Raw genomic sequence first — 25,204 nt, forward strand, 5'->3', positions numbered from 1 at the left:
GTATTTGGATATTACTTTGTAATGAGAAATAGAGTGAAAAATAAAATGCTTACACCTGAATGAATGAAACACTAATGACACAAGCCAATATACACATATTTACACTTCAGAACAGTATACAAAATAAATCTTCCACACGAGAGTCAAAAGGATCTGTCTTATTTGTGCCCAGATTTACTACAGATGATTCCAAAATTTAAAATATTAATCAAGGAAAATGAAAGTATTGGGGTAACATTTCTTTAACTGGGGAGGCAACTGTGCCACAACAGAATCAAATTCCAGAATTTTGGGGCAACAAGTAGTATCCACTGAGGATTGTACCTCAGTGTATTTTGTCCTTAACTTTGTAAGATTTATTTAAGCAAATGTTACTGTTCTATTACACTCTTTTCTCAATATCATTACTGTTCAGCTGAGCTCATAACATTGCGTGACAAAAAACAACTTAATTTCACTTTACAGCATTAAGAAGGCAAGAGTATATTGCACTTATGTTAAAACAAATTTGAGCAATAATGCCTGCAAAACAGTGCTAGAAAACATAAAATTTTTAAAAACTTTGTACAAAATATACATTTTTTCAGATTACATAAAATATTCTAATGTATTGATATATAAAATATATAATATGTATCCTTAATAACTTTTTTTATTTCATTCTGCAATACTGTTGTTTGTGACAACACAGGTGTACCATAGATACCAGTGTGATAGAAAACATTGACCAACATTCAGAACGACGGCTATGAGGGGTGAAGTCAAGCAATGGAGGCTATAAAGCACGGCCATGCTGACCAAGGTTTAATCTGAACTCCATATCCCATCTTCTCGCCACTGAATACTTTGCGCCTTGTTTTACTAGATGAACTCACACCATAGTCACCCATTATGTTTCCGCCAGCATGCAAGTGATTGACGCAGGAGAGAAAGTTCTTGTATGACTCTGATTTAAAAGACATGCAGGGCTGTCTCACCCTTCCTGAATGAGAACCGGAACATTTCTTTCCAGTTCCAAAAGACAAGACACACCCAAGTCAATCGGCGGGTGTGCCTGTGATGTCATGACGTTCACAAAATGGTGAGGCGATGCAGATGAGATGCTGTTCCAAGAACAGCCCTGCAGCTCAAAGACAAGACACAGCTCCTAATCCATGAGTGTGAGAACTAACTCAAAACAAGGGCAGTGTCCTGTCTGACGGAGGCAGTCTGTGGTCCCTCACATCAGCTACGCTCAGAAAACTTGCCTGATTGGCTGGAAAGAAGCCGGTCTATTTCTCATGGTCTGGTCAGTGTCCACTGCACCATTAGAGCTGCGCATAAGCACACGTCTTTTCTGTCCAGCAAATGCGTCATTTCGCCGCACAGAAATGCACTTTAAGCTGGGCCAGCTGGGCTTTTGAGCGGGAAGGGCGGAGGCGGTGAGCATGGCCCATGCTGGAAGGACTCATGTCGGCTCCCTCAGACCAAACACCTTGCCTTCACAGACACAGATGTAGTTACGAAAGTCTTACCACTCCATATCACTAGAGAGCACAGCGGGCACTAATGTATATTCCTGATTCTTTTGGGCTCTGCCTGTCTATCACACAGAGAGAGGAAGTTTGAGGAAGTAGACAGGAGAAACCCTGGGAGCCTTTATTATGCGGCTAGGCATCATTGTCTATCTTCCATCCGTCTGTTTTACTGTCACTCACAGCTTTGAGGGTGGCACAGGAGCTACTCACTGAGATACCCCTGGGACTCTTTCTGCATGGCTGTGATGGGACAGTCCTTGTGTGTCAACAGGAGCTGTTTGAGCTGTGTCACCTCATTCTTCAGCATGGTCACTTCATTCTGGAGGAAGAAAAGGGTACGTATACTTAAGAAAAGAAGACAAAACCTCATTTAAGAAGTATAACTGGCCTTCTCATTTCTATAGCATTGGTGATCACCTCCACCTTCTGGCTAACACAAGTATTGCATTTTGAAATCACATAAAACATATTATTAATGATACAGTTACGTTTGATATATCTGGTGACCGAAGACAATTTGTGTAATTTATTAACGTACATATATTTGCTTATTCACAGCTGACAAGAAAGAGAATAAACCCATTATTTTCCTTGTGGCTCAATGCTTTGTTAGGCTGAGCCAGCAACATGTTTCTAGATTTTGTTTTAAGGTGAGGTTCCCCTAAACCAGACAGGCTTACACAGAGAATGCCGGTAAGTCTGGAGTCATTGGGTTACACTTCTGACTGAAATAAAGAGAGAGGGTAAACCTTTCAACTTCCTGTCTGCAATGAGCCTCAGATCTAACTTAGAGTCAAAATGTCCATTCCAAAGGAAGTGAAAACACATGGGCGCACTGAAAATATAGAAGTGAGGGTGCGGATGTCATGGAGTGATTTGAGCATTCGCCCTCATGAAAAATATAAAATATGTTAAAAATATATGTAATTCTGACAGAATATTTACAGGAACTTAGATAAACTTGTAATGTATGTATGGGAAATTATTTAAATTATTGTTCATTCCTGTGCAGTATGTGATGACATGCACATATATGAAGAATTTATTTAATTCATAAAATTATACATGCTTATACTCTGCAATACACGTATAAACTGAATATATGAAATGAAAATATGACAAGATATGCATTATGACATATTTTAAGTCAAGCATGTAAAGTATAATTATTCTATTTGGAGTTCATATTTCACAAAATGTTGCATTTCATATTTATGTCACCGTTTTTTAATAGTGGTGTGAGAGGGGGACCCTGGCCCTCACACTTCATTTTAGATGGAAGGCCTTCTCTGGGTATGTCCTAATGTACATCTTCACAGCTGCTCTTAAACTTTCCAATACAGCTGGCCTCTGCGTATGTTCATATAGGTCCCGCTGATCTATATTTGACTTCAGGGACTGACTGAGCAGCCTTGCACCTGTGTGATGTATCCTTCCAGGAGCCGTCGTCCACAGCTGGATTGCTTGGCATGAGCAGTGAAAGGCAATGCTCTATGTACAGCCTTAACAGAACCTCTCTGGTACTGGCTTTGGTGGAAAGGAGTACTGTGCTATGGTGAATCTGCATGAGGTGTGGAACTTTCTGACAGTAGTACAATCAATATTGTGTGCGTGTTTGATAAAGACACAATGTGCCTGCCTGAAATTTTGAGGAGGATATAGACTGTGGGTGCATTTTAATTGAATTTTAACTGCTATTTTCATGAATTTAAGCCAGTACCTGTATGTATGTGTACTGACATTGTAAATCACTTCAGCTATATTTACACTGACACAGTGCAAGATTTTACTTGTGTGGATATTGATGTAGTACATGACTACTGTATACCTCTATATGTACACTCAGGTATACAAACAAGACTGTACCTGCAGCTGCATGTTGGTCTGCGTGAGCTCCTCTGCTTTCTTCTCTAATGACATCACCCACACTTTCCTCTTCTGTCTGCAGCGTGTGGCTGCCGCCCGGTTCCTCTCCAGGAACTTCCGCCGCCGCTCGTCTGGATCCTCATCTACGACCCGCCTGCGACGGCCTCCACTGGGCTGCGGAGGCTGCAGGGTCTGCGTTGGCTGCATTTGCTGCGCAGCCGGAGACAACTGCAAAAGCAAGGACAGGTAGGCATGGCGGTCACACGGAGAGGCCGAGAGAACTTACATCTGGCCCTGCCCGCACACACCCTGCCACAGTCCTGGCAGCGGGCCAATCCTACGTCTGAAACCTCTTCTGTAACCCCTCTCCCCAGTCTGGACCCCCTGCCTAGCACCCAACCCCCATCTACCCCCTGCACCATTTTCCTGTCTGGAACTTCCCTAAAAACAACATATCCATGCAATGCGCCCCCCTTTCCCAGACTGCGAGAGCAGCGGGAGACTGCTCCACCTTATTAAAGAGGTGTCAAGAAGCAGTTTTCCACTGCCTACTTCCACTCAGACTCACAGTTATAAACTATACTGTGAACCACTAAGTTCCTAAAACTGTAATAAGTGCAAAAACAAATCCTGACATAAATAATACTCACACACTTTATAATCTGTAAGGTAGACTGAGGAAACTGCCTTTACACACCAGTGTCTGAGTCTTAAAATCAGGTCTCCGGTCTTAGTTTTGGCCTTGAGGCCACATACAGTAGCAGTGTAAATCTTGGAAAACATGCTTGATCTTGACCTCCTTGTGGGCGCTGCACACTCAGGTATCTAATTATACATTTATTTTGCTCATAATGAGACAGTGAGACAGATCTGTCTTGGGTGGCGGTATGTACCTGTGAAGGTGCTCCAGAGTGAATTGGTTGGTGTGGAGAGGTCTGATGGGTGTGGCCAGGGTGCAGGTGTGGCTGGTGCGAGTGGTGGTGGCCATGTGGATGGTGGTGCCCACTCTGAGCATGAGCCTGGGCGTGGCTGTGGTGGTGGTGGTGGGCGTGGTGCTGGTAGCCATGGGGTGGGCCCTGTAGGTGCTGGTGAGGGTGCGAGTGCAGGTGATGGTGCCCTGCCTGCTCCTGCCGTGATGACATCATCTCCATCATGTGACCCATGGTGTTCATGTTGCCGTTGGCGATGGCTCCTGGGTGGTGCGTGAGGGCAGCCTTTAGCCTCTGTGGAGAGAGATTGTTTCCAATAGCTGAGATTAATTTGCGGTCCTCTGAAGCCTCAGCTGTCTGGTTCTCTCTTTTAGGGGATTAGTTGGCCACTTATCCAAAGGTGAAAATATTGGCCGAGAATACATTGACTCACTCCAGTTTCCCTTTTTTACATGAGAAACAAAGCCACTACAGCAAAGTGAAGAATGCAGGACAATTCATCCCACCCCACAGTTCAAACTCTTCCCTGTCATCTCTCTCTTGCTCTGCTCACCCCCCCCCCTTTCTGATGCACTTTTCCTCCACAGCCATGTGCCTCACTGTAAACATTTTCCTGCCAAGTCCTTCTCCAGGTCAGTTTGGATCCGAGCCCAGGCAGAGAGCCGGACTCACGGCTGCGACACCCTCCCCACCTGGCCGGCGGAGTCTGGACGGCTCTGTTTTCTCTGCAGCACGCCAGTTTGCTTAACTGTGTGATCTACTTAGAGCTGTTGAGTGAATGTTTCTCAAGTGGCCAGCCTATGCAGATGAGAACACAAGGTGAGCCTGTTTTCCCTACCACCATACCCAGACTACACCCTTCCTGTGCTGTTTTTCTGCATCTCCAAAGAAACATGTGGAAGCACATACCGATCATACCAACATGTTCACTTGATCTTTGAAAGCTCCATTACTTTGACTCTAAGAATAAATATGAACCCATGTCTGCCCCACTTTAATATGCTTGTTTACTTTTAAAGGCTGACAAATAACACTCCAGTAGTGGTTTCTGATGTAAAATATGGTGAATATTATTGCACAGAGAGCTGGAAGTGCGGCACTGAGAACACTCTCGTCAGGGATAACTTGCCATTACCAGCCAAGAAAAATGTGGTTAGAATATGTATTTTCTTTTAATTGCTAAAATCATCAAATGTGATTGTGGTGTGGGAATGGCTGTTACACCCACGCCCTGGTCAAGCTACTAGACCTGGCAATTGGATAGTTGACAGAATTAATAATTGGCCAGCTATTGACCCAGGAACGAGTGGCTGCACCTGTGCGTAGTGAAGTAATCACTGCGCACAGGTTAATTGCCATCACCCCCAAGGCGCTTCTGTCATGCAGGGACATCTGCCTAATGGCAATACCATCTTGCAACCTGTGGAATAAAGGCTGTTTTAACACATCTCTGTTCGTGCGAGGTCCCAGAAAGCCTGTGCCTTGGCAGCGTTTCCAGTGAGTTTCAACACTTAAGTCATTTCTTAAAATAGTCTGCAACTATATGACACTGCTATAGGGTAATTTTCTGCATTTATTATTTTTAAACTAGCATATAGCCGACATTATTTTTTTTTTCTCCAGGTGCAGTATGTAAATAGAGTAAGCTCAATGAAGTGTTGAAAGTCTAAAAACATTCTGGGAACAGTCAAAATAATAGCATTGTTTTGTAAAATTGGAATAAATAAAAATCTTAACATCATACCACATTTTGTCATTCAGCCTAATTGTGTACCCAGAGTCAACAAACTCAAAGTCTACTGCTATGATTATATGGCACTCTTAGTACTTGTAGAAAAGACTGGAAGATGGTAATGGGTAGTAGCTATACCCAGCAGGGTCATCACAACATGACAATTATTAATAAATCATGCTATTTAAATCAATAATGGGCCGAACTGCTTTACATGGAGTAACTTGATACAAGGTCTCAGCCACAAGATAAATAATCATACACCAGTCACTCTATATTCTACTGTTCTACTAGGCAAATGTTGTGAACTGATACAGTTTCATCATGCTGCTATTCATTATGAAAATGTTAGTTGACAACAAGTTTTATTATATGGTAGCAATTCAATTTCCCTAAACAGGTAACAATTAAAGTTGGTGTTGAAATAGTCCATAATTACAAACCTAATACCTAATACCTCAGTCCTAATATCATGTCTACCCCCACTAATACCAGCCTTAACCAAGCCACAAACCAAAACCATAGCCTGTTATTTATTAACACGGTTATGCAGCAATGCACACTTCCATTGCACGAGAATGTCGCAAAACAGCGCAATTACTCAAATAAGAGCAACTCCACAAGTACCAAATGGTTTTGCTCATCTCATTTATATAAGAAACCATCCTTGTGGCTCACAGTGGACTGTGGCATTGTGGCATTGTATCTTTGTGGCTCGCTGTATTTTTCTGGGAGGGAGGCATGTGAATCAATGGAGAATCTGATAACTTGAGGGTTAATTTGTGAGAGAATCACACTTTAACACAGTGGATCCCTTTACCAGGAGGCAAACAGGACCATGGCTTACTGACCATCTTGCATAGCGTATGCTGTGCCAATGTAGAGGATGTGAACAGACCCTGGTTGGTATAGTGGGCAGGGTATTTTTTCCATACTGTGGGCAAGGCTCCCAGTCACACCCCACAGGGCCCACTTGGGATGGAAAATGAGGTACAGTCTGTCTGGAACAGCTTCTATATACAAGTCCCCTAAAACCCTGGTAACCTAAAATGGCTTCTATAGGGTTTCGCGTACAGTAAAAATGTGGAGGAAGATTTTGGCGATTGTTCATAGTCTAAATATTAACACTACAAACCCACTATCCCCAGTTTTGGCAGTGTGTTTAGTGCCAGGTGTACTTTCATTTTAGTGTGTAGCACTGTATGGAGCATAAAATGTTAACACTCTCCTGCATCTGACAAGTGTTGAACAGTTGATACAGCACTGAGAGCTTCATAAAGATACTGAACAGAACTGAACCTGACTGATACTCATTTTATCATAGATGCAATTTTATGGCATGTTGAAGAAGTTGCTCCATATTCATCAATTCTGTTATATTTAATCCATATTGGATCCATATTGGGTGAACCATGTAGGAATTGCAGCCTGTTTTATAGACATTCCCTGCATTTTAGGAGACCAAAAGTAATAAGTCACACAGATAGTACTGTTTTTAAACTCAAATTTCTGCTGTGAATTCTTAATTTTCTTACAATTCTTAAACAAGAAGGCATAATTCTGATTTATACGCCACAGAAGACTAGCATATAATAGTTTATGGTTTCCTTTAATCCAATACACTAAAAGGTTGTTGTGGCCTTGTCAAGTAAAATGTTTTTTCAGCTTGAAGCTCTTATTAACAATAATACCGTGCTGTCAAAATGGTTGTGCAAAGCCATCAGTATGAAACTGTTGACTTATCATGGAAAGTGACCCACAAAATCAGTAGGTTAATCTGCTAATGGCACAAAATTATCAAGTAAAAATGTAATTGACTGGGAGTTCTATTTGACATGTTACTGACAATGGTTTTAACTATGCAGTACCAGGTTGGAAAAAACTAAATCAAAACACACAAGAACTGAGATTTACCAAAAGAAGTGAAGCAAAATACAAAAACATAAATCTGCTTGAAGTATTATAGCACTTTAGCAGGTGTTTGTAGTAATAAAGAATAGTAAGCAAAAAGAAAAACAATACTGACAAAACAGTTATGATCGGTCTAGTTCAATGATCTCTTTGTCTCTCTCTCTTTCCCTCACCCTCTCCTTCTCTGCTTTCTTTCCCTCCCTTTCTCGCTGCCCTCCCTCCCTTCCCCCTCTATTCCAGATGCTGTCAGTCAGTCTAGCCCGTGTCCAGGGCTCCATATCTTTAACAAGCTGCACATTCATGATTCCCAGTGGGAGAGACAGCCAGCTGGCTGGGATATGAGTCCTGGGCCCAGACCAGCAAGCGACATCATCCCCCTACCCCCTCCTCCTCACTCCCGTCTCCACCCTCCCCTCTCTCTCTCAGTCCAGAGCAGCCCCTCACCCCCTCCTCCTCATTACTCTCTCCACCCACTCCTCTCTCTCTCTCTCTGTCCAGAGCTGCCCCCGCTGCCTCAAAGTTCTGCACAGAGCCCTGCCCATTTGCTTTCAACAATGATTTACAGCTCTGTGTGTGCATTGTCTGTCCAGCCCCAACTCTGAAACCACTCAGTTTACTGTACCACTGTAGTTCTTACCACAATGTAAAAACTACAACGACCAGGACACCCACACTCTACATGGGAGACCTGCGTGTCAGCTTCTTGTTAAAGTGGCTTGTTGTTAGTCACCTACAGCACATTTCAGTGAAGTATAGCTCTCCATTTCCACAAAGCAGGCTCCAGGCTTGCTCTGTGACAGACAGTTGTGGCAGATTCCAAATTAATTTTGTGAAGTAATTTTGTGTGGCTTTACAGTATGGCTGTCCACAAATAAACATTAAAGCTTGAGAACCAACCCTCATATTTCTGTCCTCAAAGCATGGAGGCAGGTGGTACTATACTGGGAGAATCAAGGCATCTTCACTATAAGAATTGTAGGGCTAACTATCTACTTATGTTACTATGACTTCCATTCTTCACTGCATAAATATTCTACAGTAAATTGGCCAGAACATGTAGAGCAGTGTGGTTCAATAATGTTTGGCACATCACAGCAGAGCACACCATAGTACGATATGGCACTGCATAAAGATGTGCACTGTAATACAGATTGGAAATAGAGAAGAAAAAATGAATGTAGAGAAACAGGATGCTCTACAGCACAGGAAGATGTGGTCAGAAACTCAAACATCCCATTAACAGTTCAATTCTTCAGTACTTCAATTCAGTGACATTCTACATGTTCACACACTTTCCCAGACCAACACCCACCTCCATTTTATCCACTCTTCATTAGGTGAGCCATTTTCTTATAATCACTTCCTAATGCTATTTTAGTATTTTGTATATTTAATATACAAAATACTAAAATGTATTAGACAATGACATTGGTATAAATTAATATTCATAGGAAAGTAGTAATTAATTCTGTTTAATCCAGGGGTGCACAACAAGGGACAATCCATTTCAGGATTTTGTGTGATCATTTCCAACATTTATTTAATTAGCCCAATCATATCTTGATCTGACATGGGTATAAGCACCAGCTACAGCCGCAGACTGCAATTGTATCCTAGAGATTCACTGTGCTTGAGTACAGGAGTGAAGCAGTGTAGTTTATAGAGCTATTGGAAAACTATATCTATGGTAATTGGTTGGAACAAAAACCAGCATGCAGATCAGCCCTCCAGGACCAGAGTTGTGCATCTCTGGTTTAATCAAATAAAAAATGTGTCATTTTACACAGTGGGAATTTAGTGTGACTCAAAAGGCCAAATAAAATCCATTTCCATTTTCAAAAACTTTCTCAGCAAACATAAAACAGTGATTTTAACTTAAAGGCTATAATGATCTCCATTTGCTCAAGTTAGCTTGTTTAAGTGTATGTCTAAGGATTACAAAGTATAATCTAGAGCAGTACATCCTCCTAAACTTGCAGCCAGCCAATCAGCACACAAATGTGAGGTCCACCCCCATGAAAGCTCCAATCACACGTGGGAATTTAGAACCTATCGCTAGCTCCCTCCCTCCATCACTGGAGATGATCTCCTGTTCCCACAAAGGAGTGTGGAACACGCCATTCCAGCGCAGTCTGGAAGATCAGTAATGTGTTCCGAGTGTGGGTGAGCGGGCTGTCTGGACCTGGGTCTGCCCGGCCAGACAGTGGGTGGGGTGTGGGGTGGGGGAATAAATCACTCCAAATCCCTCCCCTTCACCGAATCAGCCCAGTGGGTGTTCATTTATCACACATTTTGATAGCCTTCCAGCTGGCAGAGACAGCGTTATCCATTTATTAATTCAATTACTCTGCTTATTTATCAGGAGAGGCCCCTGTGAGTCACAGCAGGTCAGGATGCCAGAGGTTACACAGATAACATAGAGAGTTAAGTCTCCAACACACAGCTACACAACAAAGGGAGCAAAGTTACAAAATGCCCTGAAACAAACTGAGGGAGTAAAGACACGCAAAGACACAACTGAGCTGATTAAGTTTGACAACAAACACCCACACATTAAGAATATAAAGTCACAAGCTGTACAGTTAAATGGGTGTTATAGTTTACACTGTTCTACCATGCAAGACGGTAGATTTATATAGCATACAACTGTACAACAGAGCGTAATGCACCATACAGCAGAACAAGATGCAAGATACAAAACATACAATACATCTCTATTAACAGAGGTTTGAGCTATATACCATACAGCTACATGAGGGAGTACAGTTGCACAACAACGCACAACTATACCGCTGAGATAACACACAATGAGCACAATTTCAAAGAAATGTCAGAATTATTTTCATACACACAGACAAGATCCATGAGAACTATGTATGCGACTTTAAATCAAGACTTCAAATCAATGACATTTAACACAACTCACTATATTAATTATCTGGCTTCAGGACTCTGTTATGAGATCAAGCTGGAGTGTAGAAGTTAGAGTTTCAAGGCAAAAGTATAAACAGTAATACACTGCTGTATTTAAAAGGCATATTGTCATGCCAAAAACAACCGTCACCTCTGCAATTTATATAAAATATATTCATGTGTCAAAAATTTTGACTATTTTCAATAAAGTAAGCAGTGAAAAATAATGTTCTGATTTTTTAAATAAAGGAGAATATTCTTGGATGTTAAAATATCTGGTCACACTTCAGCAAGTCACCATTAAACAGGAAACATTAGTGAAAGAAATAGCCTCACCTTGACATGGGTTCAGGTGTCAGGCCTGGAGTTGACATTCGTAGGGAAGACACTCCTCAAAGCTCTGATCGGTGCCATCCGACACTGAGAAAAACCCTTATTCCAGCTCTGCATAAACCCAGCTTATGTATTCCAGTCGAGAACCACAGTGACGTAAAAACATTTTTCAGAGCGACAACCAGATTCTCTGAGGCTAGCTCCCTTTGTATTTACAAAACATCTCCCTGCTTCCACAATGATGGGTTTGAGACAAACGTGCATTTGCAGGACTGTGCTCATCATGGGGTCTGAGCCCCCACCTGCACTAACCTCTAATAACACACACCTTTCTCTAATTGCACTGCATACCGTATAGAAAACAGTCATTAGGCCAACACAGGTGTTAGTCAGTGACGTAAGTACTCCGTGTGGAGACCACACTCTCCATCAGGAAAGCCTGCCTCCAGACAATGTCTGCATTGACCTGCTCTCCCAGACAAACATGGCTTCCTCAAGAGGAACCTTCACTACGCAAAGCACTATGCACATTTTATGTACATCTCTAAGAAGGATGGAGGGAGAACAGGAGAGAGAGAGAGAGAGAGAGAGAGAGGGGAGATGATTTTGGCACCCTGGAACACTGACCCAACATCCTAAGCCATGTTATTACAGGCCTTTGATCACTGACTCAGGTACCACAAAGCCTCCTCCCTAAGCACACCATTTAATGTTTGATTTTCAGATATTCTATTAAATAAGTTTAGGTGCTTCTTGCTGATAATAATAAGTGCATAATTATTGACACATATTTCTTCTCCGAATTGATTTTTTGGTGATGTTTCAGAAGACACTTTACTGAATTTTGAGGAAAGTACACTCCGAAGAAAGTGTCTTCTCAAAATTTACCTTTGGGATTATGTTATGCAAATTTACTGTCAACATTTCAAAGACAGAGAATGAGAACTAGAGCTAGAAAGAGGAAGAGAGAGAATGTGTGGACAGGGGGTTGGAATTAATATTCATGCTGGTTCCTATGGAAATATTTACTGTAGGGATCTGTGGGACTCTGAGTGACACAGAAGCCTCTGTAGCATGTTGTGCGTGTTTGTAAGTTCCAAATAAATTGAGGCAGTAAACTGCTGGTAGTAATATTTGTGGGCTCTGGTCTTGTCAGTGTGGGATGCTATCAGCTTGATGGGGGCAATCCTCATTAACCCCCTGCCAGACTCAGGGGGTCTTACCAGGCCCCTTCCCTTTAAGGCACAGCAGTGCTCACTCAACACACCCCAAACTCAATGTCCCCCATTAGCTCAGTTTATTAGATCTCGCCGTCGCCCTGAGCGGCAGTACACCCTGTCAGCAAGCCCCTTCCTCCTTCCACCCCTATCCCCCTTTAAACCACCCCTTCTCTTACCACAGTGCATCGTTCATAAATTGATTTCTTATGGGAGGGTGAGGGCTGCCAGTTTGGTGCATGTTATGTTGCTGCAGTGTTTCTCCACTGGAACTGAGGTCCCAGCCCTGACCCACCCTGGGCTGCTACCCAATAGTTCTGGTTTTTGCTTCTTCTAAGCACTGCCTTTCTCACACACAGACACCAAAACACAGTCTAGCATTCTTTCTGATGCACTTAACTAGCCTCTGAATCAGCACTGTATTTACAAAGCTAATGAGATATTCATTTCTCCATAAACAGCGATTGGCTTTTCAGCGGAACCATGATTCCTTTAGAAACTCTCACAGACAAGTCTTGAGAAAATGAGAGGTCAGAATTCTTGCCAAGAGTTTGAATAGGTTCACTCTTTGCCAGTAACTGTGGTTTAGTTTGCACATGAAGTTCAGATGTTGCCTCAAAATAAAATTTTGAGATGTTGAGCTGGCCACAGAAGCTCAATAGCCCACCTGCAGTGAGTTAGTCAAGCCTTGGGTTAGGGACCCCTTGACAAGGCAGTCTGAGTGAAAGAGGTTTCACTGTTAATGTGGTAGTAGTGTTATACTCCACGTTCTGGTTTAACAACCCACGTGGATGTGGATGTCTGATCTACCGATGGTGAGGTTCCGGGGGCAGGACAGTCTGGGTCTTCTGATAATCCTGACTGGTTTACCCAAGCCTGGAGTTTCAGAGAGCTGACCCATTCACAGGCCATGAACCGTGACCGAATGGCATCAACACACGCCTCCATCACTACAGCTAGAACAACAGGGTGTGATCCAAAGACAAACACGTGCTCCACAAGCCCTGCTGTCTGCCTATTCTGCTACTAGGACATGGACAGTACCGACTCTCCACACAAAAAGCAAACCCAGCCATTCTCAACTCAAGTGTGTGAACCACTAACAAAAATATCTTTCTTCTCTACATGATCTTTTCCAGAGAGTCCGTATTTGTTTCATTTGGAACCTAAATAACGTAACACCTTGGGTCAAGTTCCAGATCAAGCAGAAGAAGACCACAATGTGATATTACTGAAGCAAGACTAAATCTGTGTTTCAGACAATAGTACAGGTATATGTAAATTACTTTTTTTTTAGTCTTTTTAAAATAATTTAAAACCTAGCAGAATGTCCAACCAAAGACCAGATTAAGAAAAAAGACAATTTAACAACCATATCTGTCAGGACAGGTACACAGGAAGAAATGGACGATAGGGAGAGAAGTGGTAATTGAAAGTCACTGGAACCACCATATTGTCGTCTTGTTTAATCTTTTTCCAGCATACAACACCACAGTGCACAATGTTCGGTATAAAACAGTATGAAAAGAAAAAATGAAACAATGAGCATTGTCTCAGAACAATTCCTTATTTGGTATTGCATTAAAATTGATAAAGGGGATTATCAAGGACATGGTTTCCAGCTTGAGCTCATGTTGATCTCTTAGCCCTGTGACACCTTACTGGGGAGTAAGTGTGGGAGGGGGTCCATGGAGAGACGTCGCCTGTCCTAAATGCTGGTCAGAGATCCTGAAACATACTCTCTTTAACCTCTAGGCTGAAATTTGTGTTTCATACACTTGTCTTATATGTCTGACTCTTAACTCTTTAGACACCCTTTACCACATCAACAGATTGACAGTAACTTCAAGCATGATATGTGAAAATGTGACTCTGTCTCTTTAACTCAGCTGTTTCAAACAATTCTTTTCACCTTAACCCACTCCTGGATGTTTGAATGGCTAGCTGGATTTTTGCTCTGCAGCCTGCAGATTCAGCTGTGCTCTGAGCTCATCGTACTCCTTGGATGACATCATCCACCAACAATGCCACCATTCATACAGATGTTGTGGAAAATTGCTTACAAAAGCTGCATTTAGATCCCATTAATAAGAGCTGCTCCTTCACTTTAATCTGAGAGTTACTCTAACATAAGTACACAGGTGGGACATAAAAAGAACCAAACCACAAGAATGCACATGCTAATCAGGTGGTTGCAAATAGCACCTTCTACACAATTCAACAGTTCATATTTTATTCACGCAAAGTTGATTATTCATTTCCTGAAAAGAGGACATTTTAGCTGTTTTTTTTTACAGTCCTGGTTCATGTAAAATATATAATTATGAATTAGTAAATGAAAAGAATATTTTCTAACTATTAACTGCCATAACATTTTACACAAACATTGACAAACTTTTTTTAAAATTAAACTTTAAATGATTTACGACTTTAGGTTTACTTGTCAAAAGAGTTATACATCAAGTATGCACATGTAAGTCCATGTGTACATTACATTAGCTGTAAATTATAAAAACATTTTTATAGTATTCAATAAAAAAATATTTCATTGAGGTGCATATTGATGTTTGAAAGCTGCCAATTTGTTTCTAACGTGTGCAGATGTAAAGCTGAATTTATTGTACTTTATCAGACTTTATCTTGCTTTGATGGTGAGTAACTCTTTCTATGAAATGATGCTTTCAGAATTCTTTCTGTTTTCCACCCTCAATTAAAAAGAAGTACATTTAGAGTGTGCCAAGAATTATGTCATTCTCCAAAAAGGGGCCAACACCAGAGCCAGTGGAGAGGCAGTGTAGAAACATATAGTATTGTTTACCTCATAAAAAACTCAGCACCTACTCCGACGCTTAGCGACACATTCATTCTCCCTAGTAACAATATAAACAATACATAATTATCCTGATAACAAATAGCACATTGCCATATGCACAGGTTCACACGAGCATCCTTAAAAGCTAGTTTAGAACTAGTCTAGAGTAATGACCAAACTGTTAAATGCAAAACAAAAACACTGATAACAACCTCGCCAAAAACACACTGCAACCAGCCAGACACTTTGAAGACTGAAAGGCTTTGAAATTCTACCGGCTCGGATTTCAGATCTTCATCTTAAGGTAGCCCGTAAGGAATATCTTCTCGGATTTGATAGGATAGAGAGATTGGTCTTCGCTTTCTCCAGAAACAGAGCGATCCCTTTCATCACGCAAAAGAAAGGAGTAGAATCAAGTGATGGAAACAATAGCTGTTATCTGAGACCGGGGACGGATTTTTACCATAGAGACTCAGGTATATTCTAAAACGGCACGGGATTGTTTAGACTGTCAGGAGATTGCTGCGTGTGTACGCCACATGTTTGTGCTGTGAGATACGGCTGGAGGAGTGACGCACTCGCAGGACTGGGCTCTGAATACGAGCGCCCAGAGAGGACTGGGGAGAGCACGGTTTCCTTTGTGATGTAATGTTCTGAGCCGTGTGGAACTTGGCACTCGCACTCCAGCATTGCCCTCGCCCCGGGAGAGAAAATACACTCCCTCGCACCAACATAAAACAGCGCACAGCAACTCGTACGACTCCCTCGCCAAGACCAAACAACACAAAACAATCCACAACTCCCTCACCTTGACATGAAACAACACACAGCACATATAACTCCCTCTAAAACACAAAACAAAGCACAACTCCCTCACCTTGACATAAAACAACACACAGCACATACAACTCCCTCTAAAACACAAAACAACGCACAACTCCCTCACCCCCAGAGAGAACTGCACACAACACAGACAACTCTCTCTTTCCAAAACAAAAGCACATGCATAATTCAATAAAACAATAAAACAAACACCAATACACACAATGCACTCTCTCTAATACAACAACACAACACACAACAGACATAACTCTCTTTTCAAGACAAAACAACACACAGATCTCTTGTCTCTCCCCAGGATAAAATAACACACAACACAACAACAAAGTCTCAAAGCCCTCTTTCCAGAGTAAAACAGCCGACAAATCTCCCTCTCCAACATAAACCTGCGCGCAGCGACACACAGTAACCTGTTTTCCTGTATACAACAAATCTCCAACACAAAATTATTAATTCCCCATATGCATCACGTATAACTGAAGCTACACACTACCCCACACATAACAACACACCCCTCCTTATATCCACACACAATACATCTCACAACTCACATTGCAGGCACATCGGAGTACTGCAGGACTGGAACAAGGGGCAAGGAGCTGGGAGCATCATACCTTTTTGGGTGCCAAAAAGCATCATGGGATGAGAAATGTTCTTGAGAGATTCTCTGATAGCTGCCCCCACAGGGGGGCACAGTAACTGCACTGCTCATTAAGTATTTACATCACATACAGCACTTATAGCAGCAACATCCCCACAAAATCAATTACTGGTCATTAGAGCTGGTGCTCAAGTCCCTCGGTGGGCTCTCAGCGGGAGAGAAAGGGTTAACTTTGCCAGGGTCCCCTCTGCCTCTGACTGTGCTGCAGACCAGCGCAGGAAGCCAGGCTGAGGAAAAACACAACCCGCTTTTTCATCTTTCCTTTCTCCAAGGAGACTCGGAGGGGGGCGGGGGAGAAATGTTAAAAAATGGAAAATGAACAGTCTCGTCCATGTCACCCGCGCAGGCCGGAGCCCGGCGGGGTGTGGGGTTACGTCCGGAGATTTCCCATTTGCAGAAAGTCAACATCTTGGCGTAATGCGATTAGGGCCGGAGCCAAGCCGCACCGTGGTGCACACATGGGGCTGATCAGGGCGGGGTCATATGATAGCGGCGCGTTATTTATCCACCTTGGATGGGCGGGGATATTAGAGAATTGCCTTACATTTACAAACCTGGGCCTGAGACTATCATGGATAACACAATTAAGACTTAAATGTTTTCCACTAATCTTTGGAGTCCATCAGCGTATAGCACACCGAGATGAACTCGACATTTGCTTCTTTTTTGTCTTCCTTTGTGTACAAATATACATATGCTGTCCTGGTTTTATATGGACCCCTGCCAATTGTCCATCTGAGCTCCAAAACACCCAGATATCTGTAAATCAGATAATGGTCATCGTACAGCAATGACAAATTAGTGCTGTTTCACCCTGCCCCAATTCCAAAATTGGCCACTCACATGTAATCTGGACACAACATACTTATATATGCATCACACATGACCATGAACAATAGAAAACACGAACAACATCTGTTTTAGCCAAAACTATGCTGACCTTAAGCATCGATCAGTTTCCATGAATCAAATTTGCAAAGATATAAAAAGAAAGAAAACAATGACTGGACGAAAGCCAAAGGAGAGATAATGAACATTAAACTAATATTGCGCCCTGTATCCCCCTTACCGTTACCATGGAAACCAAGAGGGGAACGAGAAGGATAACAAAGACTATCAATCTTGAGAGAGTGAGACGAGGGAGAGTTAAGTGCCCTAAGAATGCAGTCATCTTCCGCTGTCAGTCTGCCCTTCACCATAGCAATCGCTCACAGAATATCTCCCCCCCCACTCCGCCTTTATGCCTGTCTTTCCCTCTCCCGCATCCCTGACCTAGCTAATATTCATAAAGGCTAAGTCCTATTTACACTTTTATGTTCTGCTTTATTATTATTTTTTCTGGATACAATGCAAAACTACACCGAATGTATTTTGTTCATCTGAAAAGGCAAGTTTCTGTAGTTTATACAGTATGTTTGAAAAATAAATAATGCGATATACATGCCAGGTGTTTTGTTTCTCCAGTATCGTACTGTGATGATTACTCCTGGCACCGCATGCCAGGAGAGAGTGACATCAGAGTTCAGTGTGGACTAAATGCAGCCCTCTTGGGCTGTCTGGACCCGCCTTCTGTCGCAGGCCCAGGTTTCACACCCAGGAGGTTTGCTCTGATTCCACCTTGCACTTGCTTGCCACAATAGTGATTCACAAGTAAACATGGAGAATGTATGGAGTACATATCAGTGAATGCTAATGAGTGTGCTGCTGACTGCAGGAGGAAGATAGCCAGAGAGGGCCCCAGATGACATAAAAGATATGGTGCTGCCTGGGTGTGAGTAAGAGAGGACGGGTGTAGTGAAGGTCAGACATCACACCACTACATGTGAAAGAAAGATCTTGATATGAAACGCACTGTCTGGGTGTCACTCAGGAGCTGTGCAGGATGAGCCCCATCACTTTGCGATCACATGCAGTTGCCCTCATTGACCTCTCAATAGAATGGTTACTAAGGGCAACTCTATGTGACACAACGGATCCAAGCTCATGATGCAAGTTCATAAAATGTCAATATGCAACAATTCCTAGGGTGCAATGTATATGGTGGAGGGCAAATTTATATTGGACAGCATTTTTATTGCTGACATTGGAATCATGTACAATTCAAGTGAAATGCATTCAGCTCCAGATAAATTCTTTCAATAAGGTATGCCATAAAATAAAAACACATAACTGCATTGTTTTACAATAGGCAATGACAACAATAATGAATAAATAACTAAGCTATTTATTTATATTAGGTTACTTTTCTGAGAAAGTCTGACAGGGAGAGGCCTTAAATTTGGCTGAAAATAGGTTAATCTGATTTGTTACCTTTTTTACTTTTTAATGTATCTATTGTTGAAAACGATGTTGAATGGACAATATTTTGGCCTAATTATACTGAAAGTGATATGATGTACTGTATAATATACAGTATGAAGGCCGCAGTACAGTGACATAATATGCAGCAGCACACACACAGTGTGCAATAATCTACAGCGTTACTGTAATACAGTGACATATTCTGCAGGAGTACAGCTCTACAGTCCTTTAATCTGTAGCAGTATATCTTTGCAGTGATATAATCAGCAACAGTACAGTCATACAATGGTATAATCTTTGGCAGGACCGTTGTGGCAGTAATGCAAGCAGTACAGGCTCTCTGCTCTCTCCAAGTTTCCCGTCTCCACACACTAACTGCTTGCTTTGTTCAGGATGAGGTCATCGGCAGTTTTTTCCCCCTTGTGTTATACAAGTACTAACAAGTTGCAGGACCCACATTGCATGTTCTGTGCATTTAGATATACATCAGGCTCTCCATAGGCTTCCTTGCCCAGACACATAAAGACCCCTTTATTCTATCCAGAGTCCCCAGTGCTGCTCTGGCAGGTTGAGACTTTGATTCAGGACCCAATGATGAAATGCCAACAGCTACTTCACTTCAGAGCACTGAGGCCTTGGCTTGGCACAGTGGAAAAGAGTTCTGTTTGAGACTGTATAAGTGTGTACATGTGCATACACGTGTGTGTGTGTGTCTGTGTGCGTGTGTTTGTGTGTCTGTGTGCATACAAATACCATATTTATTTTGAAACTCACCAGTTTAGCCTCTGAGTGCATGGAAGGAACGTGGGGGGAGGAGCAGGAGCTGCTGTGGGTGGGGCCTTGCATGCCCATCATAGTGGAGCCCATAGACATCTGTCTCTCCATCTAAACGTGTTAGAAAAAGAAATTTTACATATACTGTTCATAAAACAAACAATGAACAAAGTGCTAATACTTTTGGAATGTAATTGAGTAAATCATTGATGCCTCAGTAGAAATATTAGCGTGATCCTGAAGCCAATTTTGAATTACATTTTGTCTCCGAATCAGTACATTTTTTACATTCATTCGTTTCACTCCAAATTACAGAAGTTCTGAAAAGTAAAGTAATTAGGGGACATATCCTGGGGCTTAATGATATATGAGAAGCACTGCTGGTTAAAAAGTGTGTGGGACTAATTTCACATGACTTCACTGCCTGTGAGAGAGGGTGCTGTGCAAGGTGTGAAGAAGAGCACCCCCTTAGTCAAACTGAAACTAACACAGGAAGCTGGTGTGCGATGGGATATGTCCGCTTAACAGCTACCCAGCCTGTGCTATTAACTGTTTTGTGTGGCTGGTCACCTGAGGCTCTGAGTTTGTTTTGTTTTCTGCCCAGTTTCTGACTGAAAATGAGACCTGGTTTTGGTTCTGGTTCTTGTTCTGGTAAAAAAAGGTGTGATGTCTTAAATATATCTGATTCCCTATTTATTCATTTGCAAATTTGCAAAAGTGTACCTCACTTGAAAATCTGTTATACATTTTCAAGTGAGGTACACAGATGGTACATAGGTAAAGACATCTTATTAGAGACAATTTGATATAAAGAATCAGTTGCTTGTGGTTGATCCCTTTATAAATCCTTATAATGTCAACATAATGGATGGACTGCACAATTTAAAAAACCAGAAGAGAAGTCTTGTACAACCCAGAAGAACAAGAATGACTTAATTTTACCATAAATGCATTACTTTGATTCTCACCTTGGGACAAAGCAAGTGTGTTTTAGACTACTGAGAATGTCCAAGAGTTATTTTTATTCTTTTCTGTTATACATTCTCACCGAATATGCAAGCTGTAGGTCACCAGTGAATTTCCTGTGTCACTTCTAAGAGAATTCACCTCCAGGTAACAAGTGAAATAAGTTGTACCAAACCAAAGTTGTACAACATGCCAGTCACCTGTCTGTCAATAGCTTGTGTGTCACCTGCAGGTCACCTCTGAAACACTTGCATTGCACCCATAGGCCACCTGCTGCAGACCAATTTGTCTTTTTTCATGTTACCAACCAATAACAGAGGCAGCCTGTGAAGAGTCTGTTATGTTACCTGCAGATCACCCGTAAGAGTGGCCTTCTGTGTTTTGAGGGGACCGTTAGCTACAGGCTGTGGGACCTGAGACCCACTGGGCTCCACCAGCTGAGACAGCTGAAACACGTTACTGTAGACCATGTCCGCAGAGACCAGGGGGGCAACGCTGCACAGCGCCTTAATTGCACTAAGTGTATTTTGTATGAAAATATGGTCAGAACCAGCACCCCTTTCCTGGTCTGTCAGTCTTCTGCAAAATACTGTCAGCGCTTAACTTAATAAACACGGAACATGTTCCCCATAAACACAGGCTGGTTTGTATTACAGAGGGAACATATGGTGTCATTAGAGACCTGGTGTGCGGACCTTTCTCAGTGCTGTTATCACTGCCGCACAATGCATTTCAATCTTACTGCTTTAAAAGACATCTAGGGTTATTCCACCAGAGACCCCGGGAATGCGTTCGGTTGGAAATACCAAGCATTTAAAAATTAACTGACCAATAGCCACATTTTAACACGCATTACCAAAATATCTAATTAATTTAATGAAATTAGAATTATTAGCCTTAGTTCACGATTCAGAGGTGTCACTGTACAGGTATGCTGCTACAGAAGAAACAACAGTAGAATTGTACTGCTACAGATTATGCCACTGTATAGCAGTAATGCTGTAAATTATTGCATTGTGTCGCTTTACTGCTGCAGATTATATCACTGTACTGCTGCATACTAGACTGTATACATTGTATAAATTGTATGATACTCAGTATAATCAAGCATTCTGGATTTTTCAATGAATTTCTTATTCAGTTCAACAATTGCTTCATAACAATGATACAATTGATCTAACATTACACATGCCTTAAAGGCATACTATGCATGATTATTTTCAGCCTTGTTGTGGTGTGGTCCTGTGTATACAATTAAAGAAGTCTTCAAACCAGCCCACTCATCCTGAGTACCCGACTTCGGCCATGTAGCTATCTAACGTAGCTAACTGGATAGCTAGAGGCAACATTACTTACAGGTCCAACAGAAAACAAGCCAAGTCCACTTCAGTTTTCATCCCCTTCAGCTGACGTCACCATGGAAAACCAATTCCAAGTTTAACTCTAGTTCTTGAACAAGCCCTGTCGGCTTGTCTTTTTGCTTCCCTGTAGCTATCTGGGCTTCTTCGCCACCATTGCAGCAGGTAGCCAGTTAGCAACAAACACTCTCCACTGAAATATGATCCCAAACACAAGTTCTGTAGCCACATCCACCCCTCCCCACACAGAAAAGAGTGCCATGCCCAGGAATGATCTGGACACATTTTAGAATAACAAATATAGGTGAAGGTGCATAATTTTGGCGAAAGTGCATAAAGATAAAGATTGCCAGTGCATCACAGATATCCCTTAACATGGTTATTTTATAAAATTTCCAAGGTAAAAATCCTGCATAGTATGCCTTTAAGGTCCCGTTAATCAATTTGTTTGAACAAAAACCAGCATACATTCCTCAGATTAACTTGAAACTGACACTGTGATTGGAATACAATAGCAAGTAAAGGCTTCAGATTGCGTTGAAATGATCTTTTTTAAAAGCTGTGAGAGTGAATAGACAGGCAAGGCTACTTGGCGTATTGTGAAGAGCACAATACTTGAGGCAGCTATTAAGAGGCCAGTCCCAGTGCCCACTCAAACATTCCCTCTACTCACAGGCATCAGCACAGCAGAAGAGCCGGGCATGGTGGGATCTGGCAGTGTGCCTGGCATCGAGGCAGGTAGCGGCTGTCTCTGTCTGTTCCGTAGGTGTAGCAACGATGACAGCGAGCCTGGTACAGGCCTGCAGTTAGACAGAGAGGATGAGAGAAAGAGAGAGTAAGAGAGAAGGACAGAAAATGAGAGAGAGAGAGCGAGAAAGAAATTTGGTTACTGAAACTCATCACTGATTCACAAAGCCTTTAGAACGGTGATACATTGTTTGCATTAGTTCCTGTAATTCACTACTAGTAATTTTGGAATATTGTTACTCAAAATGTTTAAAAAGACACTCCAATCTTTTGCTACAATCATGTGAAAAGACAGGCATCTGAAATCGACAGGAACCGGTTTTAAACATTTCTTTCTTGCATCTGTGTTGCAAAAGCAGAATATCTAGCACGAATCAAACCTAAAGCCATAGATTTCCAGTCCTTAGCAGCTACACAACACAACTACCGTTTTGCCTCGGTAATCAAATATAATCTGTTTGTTTACTGTTCAAATGTCGCTTGAGAAGGAACAGAGAGCATTTGGTTCAGGCTTTGCTTTTACACATGGTTGAGATGTGACAGAAATAAACTTTGCTTTGTCCAGCCCCCTTCCTGCCCTCCGCTCTCGTCGCTCTGGCAGCGGCGCGCGCGACTGCTCCACAGACTCCGGCTCCTGTGGGAACGCTCGCAGACGCGGCGCGCGGCGGCACACGGGACTTCCCCGCGCTCCGCACACACACACACACACACACACAGGCTCCCATGCTATTTAACTCTAACCCAAGTCCTTTCCATAGAAAAGCTTCATGTTCCAAACTCTCTCAGGATGTGAGTGACACTGATATATCACAGCATTGTTGACTGTATGCAAGCGCTGCAACACAAGTTAGTTCTCTCTCTGGACATCACTCAACTCAAAGATTATTAACTTATTTAAAGATTATCATATCTCTTATGAAAGGTAACAACAGCGGAATGTCTTCAATTCTCTATATATTTACAGATGCTATATGAAACATTTAGATATTAGTTGGTCTGTTATCTGTAAAATAGTTTTGAGTTGTCCACATTTCAAAGTCAAAACTACCTTGACTAAAAAGTCAGCTAGAGTGACAAGACAAGTGTGCATCGGTTAAAACAATTATCCATTCAACCTGTCAACCAGTTAGTGTTTCAAGCAAATTCATAAGAACGCAGGACAGAAGGGGATCTTGCACAGACTTCCTGCACCTGAACAAATACCCATATTATTGTAGCCCAAATTTATTCATTTCCATTACAGACACAAACGACGCCACTGCAGACAAACACACAGTCATTACGGCTCTGACACATTTTCATTTCTGTACCGTTTCTGTGCAGTCTGCCAGTTAGTCACAATCAGGCTAATTCATCACCACACGTGACACCCGCTGTTGAACAGCGTTCAGAGCGTGAGCACAGCCAATACGCAGCAGAGTGCCTGTGTGTGAATATGAAGGTAATGTGACACAGCCATTCAAAATGAGTAGGGCTCTTTCCTGGAAGGAATTTACGCATCATGAGACAGTATTTCCTTTCTACATTATTCTGTGCAGCTTTTAGTTTTAAAATGTCACATCAGGACATCTTTTTGTTTACAAGCCCACAAAGCTCAAATATACTATGTGCCCTCTGTCCTGTTTCTGCCTGAACTCTTTCCATTTAATTTATTGCTATATCTGTTATTATTTTCCATTTATTTTATGTAATACATTTCACAAAGCACTCAAATCTCTGTGTCTTCATCCTGTTACATTGACCAGGTGGGGCAACGCACTCTGAAATCCTGGCCTTCAAGCCAAAACAGGCTGGAAAAACACACGACAATCCGATCACCTTTCGAGGCACAGAGCCAGCCCTGCACACACACTGTCGGCAATATAAAGAAATTTCTTGTCACTCGCCCAGCAGAACAGCATATTAATGCACAGGGGACAGGAAAGTGAGTTAATGGAAGGCTAGCCCTGGCTAGGGGAGAAGAAAGAAGCCTTTGAAGCTGAGCAGGTTCGCTGTCCCGCCTGTCTGTCAACACACCTCACCTGCACGGCCAACGGAAAAATCAACAACTGGAGCCGGCCAAAGGCGGCGCGTTTGGAAGAAACTTCCCCTTTTTCCCCACAAAACTGAGTTAAAATCCAGTTTGGAATTTCTTCACTTGAAATATACCATCAAAAAAACTTGCACTGTATTCCGCAGACATCATTTCACATGAGTGTGTGTGTGTGTGTGTGTGTGTGTTTATGTATGTGTAAGTGTCAGTGGATGTTTTTGCTTTTTTATTTAATTTGTGTGACTGTATATTTGCACGTATGCATATATGCTTGTGAGTGCATGTGAATTTTTAG

The 25,204-nt window shown here is 42.1% G+C and overlaps 1 protein-coding gene across 3 annotated transcripts in view; it reads right to left on the reverse strand.

The window, feature by feature from the left end:
• creb5b (cAMP responsive element binding protein 5b) overlaps window positions 1–25,204 on the reverse strand; it is a 58,688-nt gene that overhangs the window by 5,174 nt on the left and 28,310 nt on the right. For 2 of the 3 annotated variants that reach the window (XM_064348464.1, XM_064348472.1), the window contains exons 6-10: window positions 22,804–22,930; window positions 19,807–19,917; window positions 4,277–4,606; window positions 3,384–3,611; window positions 1,728–1,836 (exon numbers count right to left, since the gene is read on the reverse strand). In XM_064348464.1, the coding sequence (XP_064204534.1) occupies window positions 1,728–1,836; window positions 3,384–3,611; window positions 4,277–4,606; window positions 19,807–19,917; window positions 22,804–22,930 (905 nt within the window). Of the gene's footprint in view, window positions 1–1,727; window positions 1,837–3,383; window positions 3,612–4,276; window positions 4,607–19,806; window positions 19,918–22,803; window positions 22,931–23,343; window positions 24,109–25,204 lie in introns of those variants that run through there. The other variant, XM_064348479.1, reaches the window with a different exon arrangement.

The sequence above is a fragment of the Anguilla rostrata genome, chromosome 1, assembly GCF_018555375.3.
Source record: "Anguilla rostrata isolate EN2019 chromosome 1, ASM1855537v3, whole genome shotgun sequence".
Classification (NCBI taxonomy): Eukaryota; Metazoa; Chordata; class Actinopteri; order Anguilliformes; family Anguillidae; genus Anguilla; species Anguilla rostrata.